The sequence below is a fragment of the Cheilinus undulatus genome, linkage group 4 (assembly GCF_018320785.1).
Source record: "Cheilinus undulatus linkage group 4, ASM1832078v1, whole genome shotgun sequence".
NCBI lineage: Eukaryota > Metazoa > Chordata > Actinopteri > Labriformes > Labridae > Cheilinus > Cheilinus undulatus.
Window position 1 is genome coordinate 2,021,062 of NC_054868.1, and position 23,270 is coordinate 2,044,331.

At 38.4% G+C, this 23,270-nt stretch overlaps 1 protein-coding gene across 2 annotated transcripts in view; it reads right to left on the reverse strand.

The window, feature by feature from the left end:
- alg13 (ALG13 UDP-N-acetylglucosaminyltransferase subunit) overlaps positions 1-19,708 on the reverse strand; it is a 35,221-nt gene extending 15,513 nt beyond the window's left edge. For both annotated transcript variants that reach the window (XM_041786266.1, XM_041786265.1), the window contains exons 1-13: positions 19,430-19,708; positions 14,472-14,555; positions 14,258-14,308; positions 10,955-11,001; positions 8,601-8,673; positions 6,537-6,618; positions 6,289-6,454; positions 4,812-4,875; positions 4,594-4,711; positions 4,448-4,512; positions 3,723-3,823; positions 1,533-1,618; positions 1,100-1,376 (exon numbers count right to left, since the gene is read on the reverse strand). In XM_041786266.1, the coding sequence (XP_041642200.1) occupies positions 1,100-1,376; positions 1,533-1,618; positions 3,723-3,823; positions 4,448-4,512; positions 4,594-4,711; positions 4,812-4,875; positions 6,289-6,454; positions 6,537-6,618; positions 8,601-8,673; positions 10,955-11,001; positions 14,258-14,308; positions 14,472-14,555; positions 19,430-19,549 (1,334 nt within the window). In that variant the 5' untranslated portion in view covers positions 19,550-19,708. The remainder of the gene's footprint in view (positions 1-1,099; positions 1,377-1,532; positions 1,619-3,722; positions 3,824-4,447; positions 4,513-4,593; positions 4,712-4,811; positions 4,876-6,288; positions 6,455-6,536; positions 6,619-8,600; positions 8,674-10,954; positions 11,002-14,257; positions 14,309-14,471; positions 14,556-19,429) is intronic.
- Positions 19,709-23,270: the final 3,562 nt, after the last annotated feature.

The window sequence follows — 23,270 nt, forward strand, 5'->3', positions numbered from 1 at the left end:
GCATATTCACTATATAGTGCACTATACAGTGCATAGGGAGTGTTTTCGGACACAGCCACTGTCAATAAGGAGTTACACAGAGAAAGAGTGCCTCTAAAAAGTATTGAAGATGATTTATCCTTTTATTGATTTTCTAAATAAAATCATATTCAATATAGTACGGTTTTAATGGAAAAATTACAAAAAAAAAAACCTCTTTATTGTCAAAGTGAAAACAGATTTCTACAAAGTAATGCCAATTAAATACAAATACTTTTATAAATAATTGACTGCATAAACATATACAGTTAGTGTCTGGAACAAGAGTATATTAGTTTCAGATTTTGCAATAGTTTTTATATCGTTTTCACTTTCTTTTTTCAATTTCAGATTGGTTTTAATAGTTTTGACTGCTGGTTTGTTAGTTTAGTTTTTATTTTGCAAAAATGCTTCATTTCAGTTTGGTTTTTATTAGTTTCAGTGTTAGCTTTAGAGCTGAGGGAACGTCATACATTTTTAAAAACATATTCAAACAGGCTACTCTTCACTTTTCATTTAATTCGTTTAAAAATGATGTTTGAATACAACTCCAGACATAAAACTACCACTATGTGAAGTCTTAACCAATCAACTCAGGCCATTTTACTCTCCCTAGTCTCTAGTGTGGGTGCCAGTCAGTATGGTTGTGTCAAAGACTAACACTAAGGATATTTTGTCTCCATTTTTATTTTATTTTAGTTAGTTTTGTAAGCGCACTATACAGTTTTAGTTAGTTTTCAGTTTTTCGGGAAAGAGTTCAGTTAAATCCGTCATGAAGAAATGAAGGAATCTGGCACATGTGTAAATCTGTCTAGAGCCAAATTATATTAACCGTCAATAAAATCAGTCCAAGGGGGTGAAGACGTTTTAAACACTACTTGAGGAATTTTATGTATAGCTGAAACAGACTATCTGATGTTTATAGAGGATTTATACGAGGACGTTTACTTCAGGAACCAGAGCCACTGTTAAGGTGGGCGGGTACCGTTAACCATCAGTCCTCATGTATGATGACATCATTTCCTCTGAGGTCACACAGGGTGTGTCTCCTACCTGTCTGTTCTCTTAGGTATAGTCTCACCTGGACGCCCCGTAGCGAGGAGGGCGGGGCGGAGGGGGATGATGGTGATGGTGGTGAGGGGGTGCGTAGGGGTCATAGGTCAAAGCTCCTGGAGATGGGGGAGGAGGGGGTCTAGGGTGACCAGTGGGTTGGAATCGGGGCGGCAGAGCTGAAGGGGAGGGGCCTCCATATGAGGCCGGTTGGGGAATCAACAGCTCTGCCCCCTTCACTCCACTGCTACCGCGAGACTTCCTGAAGTAACGATGGCGCTGGTGACGCTGACCACGAGAGTCGAGGTCTGACAGAGACAAAGAGACACAGAGCGACATGTTGATGCTCCTGTCCGTGGTCGTCACGTCTACCTCAGCTCCTGAGTCTGATCACCCTGAAGCGCTTCATCTCTGTGAAAAATGCCCATGGAGATGTGAAACAGTCTGTGTGGCGCTGAACATACCCAGGTCTCCTTTCCTTGAGGGGGCAGCGACGTTCCAGGCGGGGACCGGATTCACTGGTTTAAGGTCGGTCAGAGGAACAAGGTGTCTGACAGAGAGAGAAAGAGGACCCGTGAGATGATATTTAAACCTTCACTGACTCTAAAGCCACGGTAGAGCAGATATCAGGAAGCCTGAGCTGATTTCAACGATACAATCCTCTGAACACTCATGCTACGTCAGTCTTTGCCACATGGGGGAACTCCACCATAGTAAAACACTGAACAAGACTTAACCCGCCACTGGATGGCAAAAGCAAGACGTGATGATGGACCAACCTACCATTAGTTGTCAAAGCCCAGTCACAATGCATTCTGGGATATAAACAGACAATATGGTGGCAGGCTAACCTGCTAGCTGCAGGAATGATAGAAACCGATAAAAAGAAGCCCAATATCAGAGTTACTGGTGAGGATTTACTCTTTAAAGGACCTGCAAAGTCAGCCAAGTTTCAGACTCGCTAGAAACAGTTCTATAAGAGCTAGGGAGGCATGGATACCGCCATGGCTACGATTTATAGTTCAAAGTTATTTAACTTTGAAAAACACATCTCTCCTTGTTGTACACGATGACGGCGCCGGCCTCAAAGGGTTGAATCTTCATGACAGTGTAGAAACAGGACTAAAGTACTCAGAAACATTTACTAACCAGTGATTCATGATCAGGACAGTTTTAGACTGGGTCACAATGGCTTACACCAGTGGTCCTCAACTGCTGGGTCAGGACCCAAAAGTGGGTCGCAGGACAGTTTTCAGTAGGTCGTGACTAGGTGTCTGGAAAAAAAAAAAAAAAGATGGCAAAAGTCCTTATTGGACATGCATCAATACCATCTATTTTACCCTGTTTTACTGTGAAATTGGGCACTAGGGCTGAACAATTTAAGAAAGTAATCTAATTGCAATTTTTTTCCACATATTGTGATTTAATATTTCTGAAGTTCCTTATGTATTTTTCAGGAAACACAAGCAATAATCCATTCTATTTTATAACCAACACAATAGTTGATTAAACCAGGGCCGAACAATTTTGAAAAAATATCAAACCGTGATGATTTTGACTCATATTGCAAATTGGATATGAATTGTTGTATTAACCCTCTGGGACTGTTTAAATATTTGTTACACTTAGGACCTTTAGTGCATAATATGCACTCCTCATATTTTCATTATTAAAAACATTATTCATTTATATTTTATTCTGCTTTCAAGGAGCTCATTTTATTCAGCTACATCTGGCCTAAATATCAATATAAAATATTCTTGCATTTTTAAAGATATTAACCCTTTAAATGCCCGTTTTTTGTCATGATGGCACCACGTTTTCAGATGGAAAAAAACAGAAAACATTAAGTTTTTTCAATATAGTACATGCAAAGTAGAATTTTTTGTTTTGGATTATTACAGCCTGGGATATGTCTATGATTAGCAGTAACATTGATTTTCATGCATTATTATTTTTTGTGTAGTGACAAATACTCCTTCTTAAGACCTTTGGCGTGTAAAATGCACTGATTGTATTGTAATTAGAAAAAAGTATTATACATTTATATTTTATTCTGCTTTCATGGAGCAAATTTTATTCAGCAACATCCAACCTCAATATTGATTTAAAATACTCTTGATTTTTTAAATATTTGACCCTTTTAATGCCAGATATTTGTCATGATGGCATCATGTTTTTCTCATTCTTATATTTAATAAGAAAAAATGAATTAGGAGCTTTGTCCTTTTTCTTTTTTATATCAGGTGTTTTCGTCCAATCTTGCTCCAACATATTAAATTAACTAAACATGCGTTGTTGGAAACTTGGGTCGCAATCTGTTGTAGGACAGACTAGCGGGTCCTGAGGCCGGACCAGCTGAGAATCACTGGCTTAGACCTCTTAAAAAGTGAGTCACCAGAAACAAAGACTGGGAGCACTGCAGAAGAGCATTCATCCTGATGGAAAGACCACACAGCTGCTGTTTGTAGTGACAGCTGAGATTCCACAGATTCAAGACTTCCTCCAAGCACTAAAGAAACCATACATACACCGCACACTTCAGAATTATTTGGAGGAATAATCCATTTCTACAATGATGAATGAGTGTGGGGGGATCAGACCTTGTGTGAGGCCAGTCTAACAGATAACCATGGCGTCTATCTCCATCTTACTTCTCTCCCAGCTCCTCGATGAACACGGTGACAGCCGATGGGTGAGTTCCTACTTCCTGGATAAAGGCATTGTAGTATTTCCCCTTTGGCTCCAGACGAACCTGGAAGACAGTTTAAAGTCTGAGGATGAACAAATGAGCAAACTTAAATGAATGGTAACACTTATTGATGAAACCGTGATGGTTTATAGCTCCTGTAGGTGCAGTTAAGGTAATTCTGCCTGGTTTTGAGTTTGCAAATCATCCCAGCATGCTGAGCGCTGAAAGGGGTTTGTGTGTTTAATGGCTTTCATATAACCTGCTGAAGAAGAGACGGAGAGCGTCCATCATCTCAGTATTGTAAGCTTCACATTAGCATGATTGTGTAATTCAGAAGCCAACGGTGCATCTTCTCATGTTCCCCCTAAAGCCAAAAAAAAAGCAACGGTTTGCTCGTACAGTTTAGATGTTGTCTCTTACTTGGCTCCTGAGAAAATTCTCCAAACCGGACTACGGGTATAAAGTAGTCTTGGGAAAGATCGTTTATGTCTTGTGTAAAGAAATCCGAGTTCTACTGGCATCTTTTAAAGATATTTCTGGGAATCCTCCCCACACAGCTTTTATTCTCCCACTGACATTCAGCTTCCTTTTCCTCTCAAAAGGATCAATTCAGACACCGTATAGGAAGTATTGATTTAGCACTGGTATCTGTTCTGGTGTGGTCGATGTTATGAGCAGTTTTGTTACCTGACATTTATCTCCCAGGAAGTACTGCCTCCCTGCAAACACCATGTAGTCCGTCTTCTGCATCTCTGCCAGACACAGACAGGAGTATTACTGATCACTGGAGTGATCAATAATATCATCGGGTTTATACAAACCATGTGACTTACCTTTACAGGTGTCCTGCCACACGTCAAACTCCAGGTTCCTGTACACCTCCCCATCCAGAGACTTCATGACCTTATATGGAAGGGACAGCCTAGAGGGGGGCGGGGCCTCTGCAGGAGACTGACCAATGAAACAAAAATAGGAATAAAATTAAAAAGAAATAGAATCACGATGAGATGAACTCTGTGTCCCCACCAGAGATCACACCTTCATGTCTCACCTTTGCCTCATCTGTCACAGCCCGCAGTTTGTCCTCTGAAGCTCCGCCCACCTCAGACTCCTCCCTGTATGATAAATAAATACATCTCTGTATGTCAGGTAGAATGTGGTTGTCAGGATGATTAAAAAATCCAGGTGATACATAATTGACTTCCTTCTGTCCATCAGTCCTTATAAAGTCCCACGTCTGTCCTTTAGTCCCACGTCTGTCCTTTAGTCCTAGGTCTGTCCTTTAGTCCCACGTCTGTCCTTTAGTCCTAGGTCTGTCCTTTAGTCCCACGTCTGTCCTTTAGTCCCACATCAGTCCTTTAGTCCCGCATCTGTCCTTTAGTCTTGCGTCTGTCCTTTAGTCCCACATCTGTCCTTTAGTCCCGCATCAGTCCTTTAGTCCCGCATCAGTCCTTTAGTCCCGCATCAGTCCTTTAGTCCCGCTTCAGTCCTTCAGTCCCGCTTCAGTCTTTTTGTCCTACGTCTGTCCTCTAGTCCCACGTCTGTCCTTTAGTCCTGCATCTGTCCTTTAGTCCTGCATCTGTCCTTAAGTCCTACGTCTGTCTATTAGTCCGGCATCTGTCCTTTAGTCCTACAACTGTCCTTTAGTCCTGCATCTGTCCTTTAGTCCTACAACTGTCCTTTAGTCCTGCATCTGTCCTTTAGTCCCACGTCTGTCCTTCATTCCAGCATCTGTCCTTTAGTCCTGCATCTGTTCTTTAGTTCCATGTCTGTCCTTTAGTTCTACATTTGTCCTTTAGTTCTACATTTGCCCTTTAGACCTACGTCCGTCCTTGAGTCCTACATCTGTCCTTTAGTCCGGCATTTGTCCTTTAGTCTGGCATCTGTCCTTTAGTCCGGGGTCTGTCCTATAGTCCAGCATCTGTCCTTTAGTCCGGCATCTGTCCTTTAGTCCGGCATCTGTCCTTTAGCCCTACGTCTGTCCTTTAGTCCTGCATCTGTCCTTTAGTCCTTTATCTGTCCTTTAGTCCCAGGTCTGACCTTTAGTTCCCTGTCTTTCCTTTAGTCCTATGTCTGTCCTTTAGTCCTACATCTGTCCTTTAGTCCTATGACTGTCCTTTAGTCCTACATCTGTTCTTTAGTTCCATGTCTGTCCTTTAGCCCTACATCTGTCCTTTAGTTCCATGTCTGTCCTTTAGTCCTACATCTGTCCTTAAGTTCCATGTCTGTCCTTTAGTCCTACATCTGTCCCTTAGTTCTAGGTCCGTCCTTTTGTCCCCTGTCTGTCCTTTAGTCCCATATCCATCTGTTAGTCCTTACGTCTGTTAGGCCAACAGCATCTATGATGAGATGACACTACCAGACGTATCTACTATGAGAGACGTTCAAAATGTTTGTTTTAATTTAAAGGACCATAATTAACTGAAACAATATTAAAGGATATCAGCCTGTTGTCTTAAATAGCTGCCATATTAAACTTTCAAACAACATTTAATGATGACACTTATGTGATATACATGATTGTGTACCTGTGACCTCGATCCTCCGGTGTGTCATAACCGATGTCCACGTCACTACACACTGACGGGCTGTTTCTATAGCGACGACCTCCGATCCTGAAGGTCTCCATGGCCTGACAGAGCTCCGCCTCCTCCAACCCAAACACTTGAGTGTAGAGCAGCTCGTACAGCAGAGCTACAAAGACAGAGATAAATGATGGACTGTTCCTTTAAATCCAACAGTCTCGCTCATAGACCAATAAGGGCTCAGTACTCACACTGACAGAAGGCGGCAGAGGCGGGGTAACTCCGTGGGTAAACAATGTCATAGTTACCATTGATGGAGCAACACAGTGTCACCTAGGCAACACAGAGGAGTGACAGTGCTGACCAATCAGATCACAGAGGTCAGCTACACGCTACACAGTCCATTCTAGATCCTATCCTGATAGCATCGACCTCTACGTCACATGAAGCTGACACCTTTGAATGAGATGAGGTGCAGCAGACAGTCTGAGGGACAAAATGGTACATACTGACAGGAAAGTGGGTGGTTACAAAGTTTACAGGTGATCCTCGGGATGGTAACACAACCAGCCAAACACAGCTGAGTGTGTCGATTATCAACATGCTGCTTTCATTCCCTTCATTACATCTGAGACAACTCTGATCTGTAGCACTCCACAGGTACGAAGGTTAAGTGGTGATTGGTTGGCTTATTTTAGTGAGTTACAACAGCATGGCTTCACAATGAAGGACAGCAGGGCCTAACCCTGCAGACAAAAGGCAAGGATGGAATGTTTTACAAACTTCGATGACACCATCTTAAAGGTAAGGACAGGATGTTTAATAAGCTTATAATAATGACATCACTCTCAATGGCAAAGCAGGAAAGTTCTATAAGTTTTAGGGAATGACATCTTCACAGTCAAGGATGGAATGTTTAGTAGATCCTTCAGGGTTCCAACATCTTCAAAATACTATATAAACTTTAAAACAGGGTATCTTCACAAGTGAATAGGAATATTTTATAAGCTTTAGTAACATTAAGAGACAAGGCTGGAATGTTCTACAAACTTTAGGGAATGACATCTTCACAGTCAAGGATGGAATGTTTAGTAGACCTTTCAGGGTTCCAACATCTTCAAAATACTGTGCAAACTTTAAAAGATGGTATCTCCACAAATGAGGCTGGAATGTTTCATACGCCATGATGGATTTATCTTGACAGGTAAAAAAACATTGTTTTATCAGCTTTAAAGATGATATCTTCAAAGACAAGAATGAACCATTCTATTGGCTTTAAAGGATGATATGTACTACAAAGGCATGAATGGAATGTTAGACAAGCTTCAAAGGACGACATTGTCAAAGCGAAGATGCAATGTTTTTATAACTTTAAAGGAAGACTGCATCAAAAACAAAGGAATGACTGTTTTATAAGCTTTTATGGATGACATCATATTCAAAGGCAAGAAAGGAACATTTAATGAGCTTAAAAGGATGATGTCACTTTAATGGCGGGGACGGAATGTTCTATAGACTTTGGGGGATGACATCATCTTCAAATTCAAGGATGGAATGTTTAATAAGCTAAAAGGATAGCATTACTTTCAATGGCGAGGACATGGCCAGGAATGTTCAAAAGATTTTAGGGGATGACATCTTATTAAACATTCCAGCCTTGTCTTTAAAGGGGGGCATCATCTTAATAAGGCAAGGAAAGACTGCTTCATAAATTTAAAAGCATGACATCATCTTTAAAGGCAAGAAGGAGCCTAATATTTTATAAGCTTTAAAGGGTGACACCTTCAAAGGGAAGGCCAGAATGTTTTACAATCTTTTAAGGATAAAATGTACTTCAAAGTCAAGGATGGAATGTTAGGCAAACTTTAAATGGTGACATCTTCAGAGAAAGGGTGTAATGTTTTATAAACTTTAAAAGGTGACAACATCAGAGACAGAGGACGGAAAGTTATACACAACCCTAAAGGATGACGTCATCAAAGACAGAGCATGTTGGTGAAGCTGGGGATGTTGGGGGTTCCTACCTCTGTTTTTGCACAATTGTAGACCACAGCTGGCATCTTTTGGAAAAGCTGTTGGAATTAGTGAGAAGCAAGGGGTTCTCTTGTTCTAGTTCCACCCACATTTCCAAAAGTTACCAACAAAGGACATTCAACATGAGGGAAGCTAAAGGTAGGTAACTTCCTTCAGGTGATCTAAAGGTAGTTTGAAACACTGTTATTGCTGACTGGACTCTAAACCCCCCTTCAGAAACCAAATAACTGAGGCCCTCAGATTTACTGGATTCTTATACAGTCTCTGAGATAAGCACCAACCTTGTCCACAAAGTCGTCCTCTGAGATCACCGTGGCTGGTTTTCCTGGGTAACGATAGATGATGAAACAGCGCCTGGTCACAGAAACAGGTTTGTCGTCAGTCATAAACTTTTCTGCATGTTTTTTTCTGGATATGGACCAAATGTTGTTATACCAATGTTGTTATTCCCCATTTTCATGGGGGCAGCATTGAGCAGTGTGGCTAACAGTTCAAGCCGGGGCAGAAAAACTCAACAAAGAATAATAAGGAGTGAAATATCTAAATGCTTTGAGTAAAGATCATGTGAGCTGGTTATGAACCATTTAACATCTGAATGATGTTAAAGGGTAGGCGGAGTCAGAGTGAACTGAATGTCAGATGTATGCCAGAGAAGAAGTGGAGGTCTGGGAGAGACAAAGTCCACAAGTGCAGGGGTTCTCAACCTTTTCAGCCCGCGACCCCCAGAATAAAGGTACCAGAGACCGGGGACTCCCACTGGACCTGAAGGTAGTTGAACACAACCATGAACATTCAAGAAAAGTCATGTGGCGAAAGGGTCGTCCATAAGGGGGGATAAATGGGAGAGCTTTCTGGGGCCCAGCCAAACTGGGGGCCCATGGAGGTCAGCAAAACCATGGTCTATTGTAATGTTAAGCTGTGATATCCTTATCTTATATTTAACCTGAAAACCCCTCTTATGAATGAAACAAATATCTTTCTTAAATCATTTGTGTAGTGTATAACCTTCTTAAAAATGTACATCTATTTTGTTTAGAAAAAAAGAATAAAAATGGGTTGACAATTTTAAAAATGGGTTAATAATGGCAAAAATATTGTGGAAAAGGTGGTGAAATTGGATCTTAAAAATAACATAAATGGGTTAGAAGCGGCAAAAATGATACAAAAATGGCAAAAAGTAACCAAAAAAAAAAAAGGCAAAAATGGGTTACAGTGGCAAAATGGGCATAAACAATGGTAAAACGGAATTAAAAAGTGGCTGAAAAGGCTTTAAATTGGCAAAAATGGGTGGAAATCTGTAGAAATGGGAAGAAAAATCTATATAAACTGGCAAAATAGCGCTAACTGAGAAAGTAAAATAGGAAGATACTGGCAGAAATTTGTCAAACTGGAAAAAATGGGCATATCAGATGATGAAAAGTGGTTAAAATGGGAAAAACTGAGCAGAAAAGTGGTTAAAAAAAGGGGCTAATAGTGACAATAATGGGTCAATTAGACTTATGTGGCAAGAATTGTTTTAGACGTGGCAAAAACGGGTAGAAAAAGTGGTGGAAAAGGTTTAAAATGGTAAAAATGTGTGAACATGGTATGAAAAATTATGGAAACTGGTTACATTTTGTCCAAATTGGTCTAAAGTGGCAACAGCGGAATTAAAAAAATATATATGTTCTTAGGTTTTTCAGGAGACCCCCTCTTATTGTCTCGTGACCCCGTCGGGGGTCCTGACCCTGGGTTGAGAACCACTGCTCTAATGGATGGATTTATTAACATCCATCTGCAAGGAAAGGATGCCTGCAATAATATTATTAATGATAACTGTGATAAAATCCCCACAGTCAAACTGCTCATGTTTTATTCATCATGATAAACGTTAGTGAAAACTGCTTTAATTCCACAGTAAATAATGTCCAAATAATTCAGCGAAAATCAGTCCAAAACTATGGCTAGATAGTCTGACTGTAGATCGTTCATCTCAGAATGGAAATACACACTTAAACTTTAGAAATAAAATAAGAATAAACTTCTCTCTAGGGTTAGGGTAAGGATTAAGTTACTGGCTAGGATAACAAAAGTCAAAAACCTGATAACAAAAAGTTTAATGAAGGTGAGTAGACAGTCTGAAAAAGCTCATCCTCCATAAAGCTAATGTAGCTAATGTAGCTCCATTAGCTGTGTAAGCTACAAAGATACAGTCAGTATTGACAGCTGATTTAAAAAGATTTTTATGAACAAAACACCGGCAGAATATCTGCAGATACTGATATTATAGCAATAATATCTGCATGCATAATTTTAAAGGTAAAAATAAGTTTGAATACTCTTGGTGATTTGGTTTCCTGATTATTTCAAAGGTTTAGCAATGTTTGATGATTTAAAATGATGACATGCTAGCATGCTTAGCTTTGTGCACACGTGAGAGAGACAGAACAGAGACAGGTGAGTCTCTCACAAAGGTGGTGGTAGAGTTCCCTGCATGCTTGAAATATAACCTTTGCATCATGTTCTGAAGTGGTTCCGGCTGTGTTAATTCTAATTTGTCCCAGCGCTAGCTCAGTCTACCATCATACATAAAGGGAGTCTAAATGAGCAATTACACCAACATGAGCTGATCCAGATCAGAACAGGTGAGTCTCACCTGTACAGCTGAGACAGAGCCTTGATCTCCACCTGACCCACCGTCTCCTGGAAACACAGCAAAACATCAAGGTTGGAAACTTTTCCTGACTTTGATTCAACATTCTTTTATATAAATCGATCAATCTAATGATCGATAGTGTTAAGGTAAATACCCAAAATTAATCCATTACACATTTCTAGTTACTTTCTTAAAAAAGTAACTAGTTACATTACTTATCATAACTAGTTAAACCACTACTTACATTACTTCTGCTCATCACCTGAGATCTTATGTCACTTAATCCCCGATGAAAACTACAGAGTTTATTGATTTATTTTGCACAGTTACAAAAAAAATACACAATATGACAGAAATAGATAGATACACAGTGCAGGAAGAGGCAGAAATCTCACAGAGCTTATTTGAAGCCTCCACCTAAATACTATTAAAAAATGAACACAGCATTACACAAAACAAAGAAACTCAAAGTTGACCTACAAAAAGTAATATAAACAATGATTAAATAATTCTGAACATACAGTAACAATAAAAACATATCAAAGACATAAAAAAGTGATTGCAAGGGGTTTATGAATACCAGTATGTCTGATTATGGTTGAGTAAAAGATCTGACCTGACTTCACCTGTATTTTCACTAGAAAACTAATCCAACATCAGAAAACTTGAATTGATCAGAAATAAGATTCACAGGTAAAACAACAACAGAAGTTAGTTAACTGCAGCCAGAGTTAAACCTCACATATTCCCACAGTAGTGTAAAATAAAATCACGGCACTATTTCATACAGTAAAAGGCGTAAGGATACGGGAGAGATGTAGACATAAGAAGTGATGTGACCAGACAGGACTGAGCGTTTATCTGCTCCAGGAGGAGTCAGTCTGCAGTCGAGTCCGTCCTCTCAGTCAAGCTGTGTTAATAAACTACAACAGGCTCCGCCCCCTGATTATTCTACATATCACTACAATTAGCACAAATCTTCTTCATTATTAGGAGGACAGGCACAAGATCCCTCCTTTCTGCTCTTTCATACAAAAAAAGTGACAACAAAGTCGTGGGATCAGACCAAAACAGCACCTCAGAAAATTAACACAATCATATTTGGATAAAGCAATAAGAACGGCTATTTTACTAAAGCCAGTTAATAAATTAAAGACTGTCTCTATCATAGGCTACATGTTTGAAATAAGGCTGGGCAATTGATCGCAAATTAGATTAAATTGGCCCGCTGCAATTTTCAAATCGCAGACAGTGCAATATTTTTATCCTAAAATTTGTCAAAATATCAACTTGATACAATTTTTATGCACAAGTGTCTTTTTTCAGAATAGTTTACTAAAATCCTACATTTCCTGTTTGTGTATATGATTTTCTTAATCAAACTGAGAATAACATTTTAAAAAATTATCCTTCAGTATAGCAATCATATCAAATTTGCTATATGAGCCAAAATCTCAATCGGATATTTTGTTCTAATATTATGTTGGTTATAAGATAGAATGATTGATGCTTATGTTTGTTGAATAATACACAAGATTAGGAACCTGAAAATAACTGCATATTAAATAGGGCTAAACAATTTAGAAAAATAAGCTAATTGTGATTTAATATGCTATTATTCCTTAAGTTCCTCATGTCATGTATTTTCCTACAAAAACAAGCAATTTTTCATTCTATTCTATAACCAACACATTATTAGATTAACCTAGGGCTGAACAGTTTAGAAAAACATCTTAATTGTGATGATTTCAACTCATTTTGCAAATTGAATATGAACTGTTGTATTTAAGGGAATGATCATTTTATGTTATTCTCATATTTAACAAGAAAAACATACAAAAACGAAAGAGTATTAAACTGGTATTTCAACACAAATTTCAGATTAAAGAAATATTGCACCTTCTGCGATTTAAAAATTGCAGCAGGCCATACTGCGAGTTAATCTAATTGCCCAGCCCTAATATTAAATCACAATTGCGATATTGGGGGGGGGGGGCAATTAGATTATTTTCACAAATTGTTCAGCCCTAGTTTGAAATATCTCCACCTTTAATTTTTAGAAAGAAACTGGTGATGGAAAAGTAAATGAGCCAAAAGTCAAAGTGGAAAGCCCCAGTAGTTTTTATTCTCACTATGAGAGGGCCAAATTGTTACAAATGATGAAACGTTCTCCATAAAACAATCATGATTACTTTTAATTTCTTAAAAAGGAACAAAAACATAGCTTTCATCATGCAAATGCAAATAATAGTGCTTCATCTATTCAGCTTGACAGAATTTAAACTAGTATAAAGTGTTTCTAGTATCTTACTTTCACATCTAGGTTATTATACAAACACATTTGATGACGCATACATTTTTAAGACAGTTAAGGCCAATTATATCTCTCATTTTATTAGCATATACTAATAATCAAAGATTACTGAAATGTCTATTTTTCATGTTTTCCTCATTTTTACAATTTCTAGATATTTGAAATTAACTTGAGGGCCACACCGAGTTAAAGAGAGGCCCCCAAATCTGATTAAAGAGCCTGTAAAGTGAAAATAAATCTGTATTTAGGTTTGTTGTATGACAGGTCACTGTGTTATGAACCTCTAAATCAAACTTCAGTCTAATAAAACATTGTAAAGTTTGTAAAAGTAAGCTTCAAAATCATGAAAAATGAGGCAGGCTCTGTTAATGAGCTGAAGCCACGCCCACTCAGGAGAAATATGTTCCTCTTAAATTTATAAATTCTACATTCTGACTGGAGAGCACACAGGCCATTAGCCCCGCCCTTTGACCTCACATTGACCTTATGATTGCAGCTGCCTAGGGTCATTCCCCACTGTGGACTGATGACTTCACCAGTCCACATATTGGCCCCGCCCACATTAAACACAGCCAGGAAAGAGGTGAAAAACTTTCTAACAGTCTAAATCCAGAATTCAGTCACTTGTAGATCTCAGTGTTTTCACATGTTTACAGCAACCGTATGTCAACATTTCTAGAGTGTTTAAACACAAATTTTGCATTTCACTTTACAGCGTCTTTAAACCAGGAGATTAAAGTCTGTGTAACCTCCCTCACATCTGAGATTATTTTAGAGGCTGATATTGAGAAGGACCAAAGCTTCAACACAGAGTCTGCCAGCAGCCTCCTTAAATGATCCAAGTCAACATCTACCAGATATCTGGTGTGTAGGGCTAAAACCTTTGGTGTCGAAGTGTTTCATATCAAAGTTTGTTACCATGACGACCATTAAAAACACACGTTAACACATTAACACCTGTTCACAGGTAAAAGATGACATCAGCTCACCTTTGGGTCCTCCAGACGCTCCAGGTATTTCTCAAATGAACCTTCAACAAACTGAAAGACAAAAACAGAGAGAGATCAGCCGGGAGCACCTCAGCGCCAGGTGAGAGGTCGTCAGGGAAACCAGCAGGGAGGTGGAGGGTTAAAGCATGAGCTCGTTAAGCAGTGAGGTTGTTAACGAGTTTTTACATTAGCAGGTGAGCTGTGGAACACTCACAGGTTCAAAGTTGCTCCTGTTGGCTCTCATGAAGTTGGCACAGTCCTGACGGATCTTCTGGTGGTAGTTCTGAGAGTAGTACAGCTAAACAGACAGAGACCATGGTAGAGAGGTTAGGAACACGAGACCTGGACCCAGCCCCGACCCTTTAACAGGAGACCTGGACCCAACCTAGACCCTTTAAACAGGAGACCTGGACCCATCCCTGACCCTTTAAACAGGAGACCTGGACCCATCCTAGACCCTTTAAACAGGAGACCTGGACCCATCCCTGACCCTTTAAACAGGAGACCTGGACCCATCCCTGACCCTTTAAACAGGAGACCTGGACCCAACCTAGACCCTTTAAACAGGAGACCTGGACCAATCCTAGACCCTTGAAACAGGAGGCCTGGACCCATCCCTGACCCTTTAAACAGGAGACCTGGACCCATTCTAGACCCTTTAAACAGAAGACCTGGACCCATCCTGGACCCTTTAAACAGGAGACCTGGATCCTTGAAACAGGAGGCCTGGACCAATCCTGGACCCTTTAAACAGGAGACCTGGACCCATCCTGGACCCTTTAAACAGAAGCCCTGGAACCTTTAAACAGGAGACCTGGACCAATCCTGGACCCTTTAATCAGTAGACCTAGACCCAGCCCCGACCCTTGAAACAGGAGACCTGGACCCATCCTGGACCCTTTAAACAGGAGACCTGGAGCAATCCTGGACCCTTTAATCAGAAGACCTGGACCCATCCTGGACCCTTTAAACAGGAGACATGGACCAATTCTGGACCCTTTAAACCTGAGACCTGGACAAATTCTGGACCCTTTAAACAGGAGACATGGACCAATCCTGGACCCTTTAAACAGGAGACCAGGACCCTTTAAACAGGAGACCTGGACCAATCCTGGACGCTTTAAACTTGAGACCCGGACCCACCCTGGACCCCTTAAGTATTGGACCTGGACCCACCCTGGAGACTTTAAACAGAAGACCTGGACCAATCCCGTACCCTTTAAGCAGGAGACCTGGACCCACCCTGGACGCTTTAAACAGAAGACCTGGACCAATCCCGTACCCTTTAAGCAGGAGACCTGGACCCACCCTGGACGCTTTAAACAGGAGACCTGGACCAATCCTGGACCAGGATTAACAGATTAAGGTTAACAGATTTGTTCTCTCTGGGGCCCAGATTCAGTAGCATTTACAGCCTCCTTAAACGCTGTTTACGTCCGGATGAAATGCTGATAAGACAAAAAAACATGAGCGTATACTCCTGTATTCGTCTCCGTGTTGACAGGGTCTAAAAAGATTCTGCACTAGCTAGACAGAGAAAAATTCCTAGGAAGAGGAGAAAAGCCTGTTGTTTTGAAGAGGAAGAGGTTTTTGCTCCTCTGCCTGCTTCTAAACTCTTCTACCGCAGATCTATTTTTGTTAGTTTCAGTCTAGTTTTAGTCATCACATGTCTATTTTTGTTAGTTTCAGTCTAGTTTTAGTCATCACAGATCTATTTTTGTTAGTTTCAGTCTAGTTTTAGTCATCACAGATCTATTTTTGTTAGTTTCAGTCTAGTTTTAGTCATCACAGATCTATTTTTGTTAGTCTAGTTTTAGTCATCACAGATCTATTTTTGTTAGTCTAGTTTTAGTCATCACAGATCTATTTTTGTTAGTCTAGTTTTAGTCATCACAGATCTATTTTTGTTAGTCTCAGTCTAGTTTTAGTCATCACAGATCTATTTTTGTTAGTCTCAGTCTAGTTTTAGTCATCACAGACCTATTTTTGTTAGTCTCAGTCTAGTTTTAGTCATCACATGTCTATTTTTGTTAGTCTCAGTCTAGTTTTAGTCATCACATGTCTATTTTTGTTAGTCTCAGTCTAGTTTTAGTCATCACAGATCTATTTTTGTTAGTCTCAGTCTAGTTTTAGTCATCACATGTCTATTTTTGTTAGTCTCAGTCTAGTTTTAGTCATCACATGTCTATTTTTGTTAGTCTCAGTCTAGTTTTAGTCATCACAGATCTATTTTTGTTAGTCTTAGTCTAGTTTTAGTCATCACAGATCTATTTTTGTTAGTCTCAGTCTAGTTTTAGTCATCACATGTCTATTTTTGTTAGCCTTAGTCTAGTTTTAGTCATCACAGATCTATTTTTATTGGTCTAGTTTTAGTCATCACAGATCTATTTTTGTTAGTCTAGTTTTAGTCATCACAGATCTATTTTTGTTAGTCTAGTTTTAGTCATCACAGATCTATTTTTGTTAGTCTAGTTTTAGTCATCACAGATCAATTTTTGTTAATCTCAGTCTAGTTTTAGTCATCACAGATCTATTTTTGTTAGTCTCAGTCTAGTTTTAGTCATCACAGATCTATTTTTGTTAGTCTAGTTTTAGTCATCACAGATCTATTTTTTTAGTCTAGTTTTAGTCATCACAGATCTATTTTTGTTAGTCTAGTTTTAGTCATCACAGATCTATTTTTGTTAGTCTAGTTTTAGTCATCACAGATCTATTTTTGTTAGTCTAGTTTTAGTCATCACAGATCTATTTTTGTTAGTCTCAGTCTAGTTTTAGTCATCACAGATCTATTTTTGTTGGTTTCAGTCTAGTTTTAGTCATCACAGATCTATTTTTATTGGTCTAGTTTTAGTCATCACAGATCTATTTTTGTTAGTCTAGTTTTAGTCATCACAGATCTATTTTTGTTAGTCTAGTTTTAGTCATCACAGATCTATTTTTGTTAGTCTCAGTCTAGTTTTAGTCATCACATGTCTATTTTTGTTAGCCTTAGTCTAGTTTTAGTCATCACAGATCTATTTTTATTGGTCTAGTTTTAGTCATCACAGATCTATTTTTGTTAGTCTAGTTTTAGTCATCACAGATCTATTTTTGTTAGTCTAGTTTTAGTCATCACAGATCTATTTTTGTTAGTCTAGTTTTAGTCATCACAGATCTATTTTTGTTAGTCTAGTTTTAGTCATCACAGATCTATTTTTGTTAGTCTAGTTTTAGTCATCACAGATCAATTTTTGTTAGTCTCAGTCTAGTTTTAGTCATCACAGATCTATTTTTGTTAGTCTCAGTCTAGTTTTAGTCATCACAGATCTATTTTTGTTAGTCTAGTTTTAGTCATCACAGATCTATTTTTGTTAGTCTCAGTCTAGTTTTAGTCATCACAGATCTATTTTTGTTAGTCTAGTTTTAGTCATCACAGATCTATTTTTGTTAGTCTTAGTCTAGTTTTAGTCATCACAGATCTATTTTTGTTAGTCTAGTTTTAGTCATCACAGATCTATTTTTGTTAGTCTAGTTTTAGTCATCACAGATCTATTTTTGTTAGTCTAGTTTTAGTCATCACAGATCTATTTTTGTTAGTCTAGTCTAGTTTTAGTCATCACAGATCTATTTTTGTTAGTCTAGTCTAGTTTTAGTCATCACAGATCTATTTTTGTTAGTCTAGTTTTAGTCATCACAGATCTATTTTTGTTAGTCTAGTTTTAGTCATCACAGATCTATTTTTGTTAGTCTAGTTTTAGTCATCACAGATCTATTTTTGTTAGTCTAGTTTTAGTCATCACAGATCTATTTTTGTTAGTCTAGTCTAGTTTTAGTCATCACAGATCTATTTTTGTTAGTCTTAGTCTAGTTTTAGTCATCACAGATCTATTTTTGTTAGTCTAGTTTTAGTCATCACAGATCTATTTTTGTTAGTCTCAGTCTAGTTTTAGTCATCACAGATCTATTTTTGTTAGTCTAGTTTTAGTCATCACAGATCTATTTTTGTTAGTCTAGTTTTAGTCATCACAGATCTATTTTTGTTAGTCTAGTTTTAGTCATCACAGATCTATTTTTGTTAGTCTAGTTTTAGTCATCACAGATCTATTTTTGTTAGTCTTAGTCTAGTTTTAGTCATCACAGATCTATTTTTGTTAGTCTTAGTCTAGTTTTAGTCATCACAGATCTATTTTTGTTAGTCTAGTTTTAGTCATCACAGATCTATTTTTGTTAGTCTAGTTTTAGTCATCACAGATCTATTTTTGTTAGTCTCAGTCTAGTTTTAGTCATCACAGATCTATTTTTGTTAGTCTAGTTTTAGTCATCACAGATCTATTTTTGTTAGTCTAGTTTTAGTCATCACAGATCTATTTTTGTTAGTCTAGTTTTAGTCATCACAGATCTATTTTTGTTAGTCTAGTTTTAGTCATCACAGATCTATTTTTGTTAGTTTTAGTCTAGTTTTAGTCATCACAGATCTATTTTTGTTAGTCTAGTTTTAGTCATCACAGATCTATTTTTGTTAGTCTCAGTCTAGTTTTGCCATGGAAAAAGGCTGTCACAAACATTATTAGTAATAATTTTTGTTGATGAAATTAACACGGTTTCCCAGCCTTTTTCCCCTTAGCGCCCCCTATTTTATCTAAGAAAAGCCAAGGCCCCCAGGACCTAGATGGAAAAATAAAACATCATATTATCTTCATTGATAAAATACCAACATAATAGTCCTAAAAACACCTGATACTGCCAGTAGAATTATGTATAAACTATCCATTATTACAACTGTGTATCAGAGTCATTCTAGAAAATAAAGGATCTGTTGATTTTCTATTTTTAAAACTTAAGTTTTAAAAGTTTATTAAATAAAAAAAAACTTTATACGTTTTAAATGTATGCAAAACAAACCCGTTTAAAGATAATTAAATCTGAAACTGTTGATTATTTGGAAGAGAATCTGACCAGACCAGTACAACCCAGGCCTCGGGACCGTAGTTTGGACCCCCGGTACCGTACTGTCGTTAGACTGATAGTAGATGTTTGTGGGCTTAGAGGGGCCTGGACGTTGATGTTGGGGTCAGGGGTCTCCACCAGGACCCTCTTTGGGCTAATTTAACTCTAGTTTAAGGCTGTTATCCGCTCTTGGCCCCTTGTTTCCATTCTAAATACACCAGAAGGTCTACCGTCCGACGGACTCACCTGCTCGGACACTGCCCGGAAAAGACTGGACGCGTCCCTCGCCACCATCTTCCGGTAGAGTCCCAGGCTGCCCAGGTACTCGTCCATGTTGGCGAAGTATTTTTTCAGGCCCTTCTGCATCACGGAGCCGTTAGAGAACCGTCCAACCGCAGAAAAGAACCGAAAACTTCGGAACAGAGCCGTTAAACTCCGGGCCACATTTACCGGGAAACCTCTGCTGCTACCGGCACTAGCTATGTTCACGGACAGGTGTGGGTAATCACGTTCAATCAACGCGGGAATCCCGTGCTGCAGAGGCGTTCAGGGGCCCGGAACGGATCGGTAATCTGGAGTTAAAATAACTGGAGAAGAGAGCCTGCATGTAGGACATTACACTTTGGCATTTCCTACATGATAGAAAGAAAGTCTTCTATTTTATTCCATTTGCTTGGAATGTGCGGGAATTTACCTTAAAATTTTCTGGATTTTCAAGGAAATTTGGGGCAATATGTTTGTTTATTTTAGAGTGTTTGATTTAAAGTTCTTGGGGGAGGGGTTTCTTCAAAATGTTCCAGGAATTTTCAGGGAAATTTTTGGGTCTGATGTTTGGGAAATTTGAAATATTTTCATAATTTTCCATGAATTTTTGGGGTGATTTTAAGTCAATTTTGGGGAATTTGATTTACAATTTTTAAGGGGAAATTCCTTCAAAATGTTCCAGGAATTATCAGGGAAATCCTCAGTTTGGATGTTTGGGAAATTTGAAATATTTTCAGAATTTTCCATGAAATTTTGGGGTGGATTTTAAGTCAATTTGGGGGAATTTGATTGGAATTTTGAGGGGAAGTTCCTTCAAATTGTTCCAGGAATTATCAGGGAAATTCTCAGTTTGGATGTTTGGGGACTTTGGAATTTCTTTCATAATTTTCCATGAATTTTTGGGGAGAATTTTAAGTCATTTTTGGGGAATTTAATTGGAATTTTGAGGGGAAATTCCTTCAAAATGTTTCTGGAATTTTCAAGGAAATTTTAGGTTTGGATGTTGGGGGAAATTGGAATTTTTCAGAATTTTCCATGCACTTTTGGGAGAATTTTAAGTTAATTTTGGGGAATTTGATTGAAATTTGGGGTTGGATTTGCTTATAAATTTTGGGGGAACCTACACTAATTTGAAAATATTTTTTTAGACCTAAAGAACTTTTGGTGGGATAAACGTTGGTTAGAATTAAGAGTACCTTGGAGGGAACACAACATGGTGACTCTGGTCGCCTTTCTTTGTGGCCTCCACCCGTCTCTCTGTGATACAGTAGAACCAAAAAGATTTTTCTCAGCCAATCAGTGGAGATCAGTCAGCGTGACTAAAAGTGATATCACACCATTGCACCAATCAGCAGTAGCCAAGAGCATCTCAAACTTCCTGTTTCCTCCAGAACTTGAAAATACAGATTCATCTCTCCTCTGGTCCCAACCAACCTAAAACCAGAACTAACGGTGATAAGACGATGAAGCTCACACATTATGCAGGTGAACAGCAGAGCTCAGTGTCATGGTAGGTTTTAATTGTCAAGGATTTCTGGCAATGACTGAAGTTGTAGCGTTAAAAATGGAGGACCCATATTTAGGTGTGGAATGACGTCTATATTAAGACTTAGGGCCAACTCATCTCTCAACCACACAGAGGAATTTCCTGACCAGTAATAAATGATATGAATGTAGGATTATGGTCCTCTGTAGGGTACTCGGTAAATGGAGGGTTAGGGACCTATTTTTTGTTTTTTGGTGAAATAATGAAGAAAAAAGTGGACTAAATAATGAAATATCTGAGATTTTTTCAGTTTTATTATCTTAAATGGCATAAATCAGTTTTTATTTTTACCGTGAGCCTAATCACTGCTAAAATGGACTTTATTATTCAATATTTGTGATTATTATTGGTCTGCTGTTGGATTAGAGGATCAAACTGTCGGCTTAAACAGTATAAAAAAAACCTCACCATGTCTGGAAAATCAGTATTTGGTATTTAGGGAACTTTTTCCTACTTACTACACCCTAAAGGTGTTTATTTTTCTTTATTTTCATTTTAGTATGCATACACTTGGATTTTTTTAAATCAAAGATTGGCAAGGAACCGCATTTGGTCACGTCACTTACCTTTATCTTCACCATGGTAATAAAATTACACGTTTGAGAACTGGGATGTCTGCAGATTATACTCTAGGGTTTTGAATCCCAGGTGGATGCTGTGTGTAAAAAGGCACATCAACAGTTGTACTTCTTGAGGAAGTTGAGGAACTTTAATGTTGATTGCACCTTCATGAAAATGTTTTACTCTTGCTTTATTGAATCTGTTTTAACTTTCTCTTTTATCATTTGGTACGGGTCCCTCAGTATCAGAAACCGTAACAGATTGCAGGGCATTTCAAAAATCTGCAGTCGAATTACAGGTTCGACCCTTACTGACCTAACTCAGTAGTTCAGAGTTAGGACTCTAAAAAAGGCCCAGTCTATCCTGGCTGATCGCAGCCACCCTTTATTTTCAGAGTTTAAGCTGCTACCATCAGGTCGCAGATTCAGCCTGCCAGCATGCAGGACAAAAAGGCTAAAAAGCTCTTTTGTCCCTGCTGCCATCAGCTTTCTAAATAGTTAGCCAAAGCCTGTTATTTCTTGTTTTTTTATTGTGTTTTATCGTTGTATTGCACACAGTCTCTCGTGCTTCTATTTATTGTGTTGTCAATGCTGTTTTTTATGATTGATCTGAATGTATGTCTTGACTGCTGGCTGTGAAACAAATTGCCCTTCACAGGGATAATAAAGTGAACCTTGACCTTGAGGGTTTGAGCTGACAATTTCCAGATATTTCAATGAGTGGAATATAACGGGATTAAATCTGAACTCTGATTTTCATCTTAGATTAAAGTTTGAATTGAGATTTTACCCTCAGACTAAAGTCTGAATTGTGATTTTAACCTCAGACTAGATTATAAATTGTGATTTTAATCTCAGGTTAAAGCCTGAATTGTGATTTAAATCTCAGATTAAAGTCTAAATTGTGATTTTAACCCCAGATTATAGTCTAAATTAAGATTTTACCCTCAGAATAAAGTCTGAATTGTGAATTTAATCTCAGATTAGAGTCTCAATTGTGATTTTTATCTCAGATTAAATTATGAATTGTGATTTAAATCTCAGATTAAGGTCTGAATTGTGATTTTACCCTCAGAATAAAGTCTGAATTGTGAATTTAATCTCAGATTAGAGTCTCAATTGTGATTTTTATCTCAGATTAAATTATGAATTGTGATTTAAATCTCAGATTAAGGTCTGAATTGTGATTTTACCCTCAGAATAAAGTCTGAATTGTGATTTTAATCTCAGATTAGATTATTTGCACCAATGATCTCAGGAGGTTCAAACCCAGGGCATTAAAGCTTTTCCAGAAGCGTCCACTAACTCCTTCAATCACTCTCTAGATCAGGGATGTCAGATTCAATCACAGCAGGGGCCGAAATCTTAATTTAGGTCTAACCTCAGGGCCTAAGAGAGAAAAGGTCAAAATTATGAATTTACAAGGTCAAAATCCTAAATGTAGGTATAATCTTGGATGCAAAATGAAAATATGAAAAGAAAACATTAATTTCTTTCCCTCATTCCTAACTATTTCTACTCTCTACTTTTCCAGATTTGTATGACTTAAAGGTTTCTTGAAAATCTTCCAGGTTAAATTTACATTTCTATCCTGGGGGAAACCTGCAGACCTCATCCAGGTGAGACACTTCCAATTAAAATTTGAAATGATCTTGCAACCTGGGTAAAACTGCACCATGGGCCGCATTTGGCCCCCGGGCCATGAGTTTGACACCCA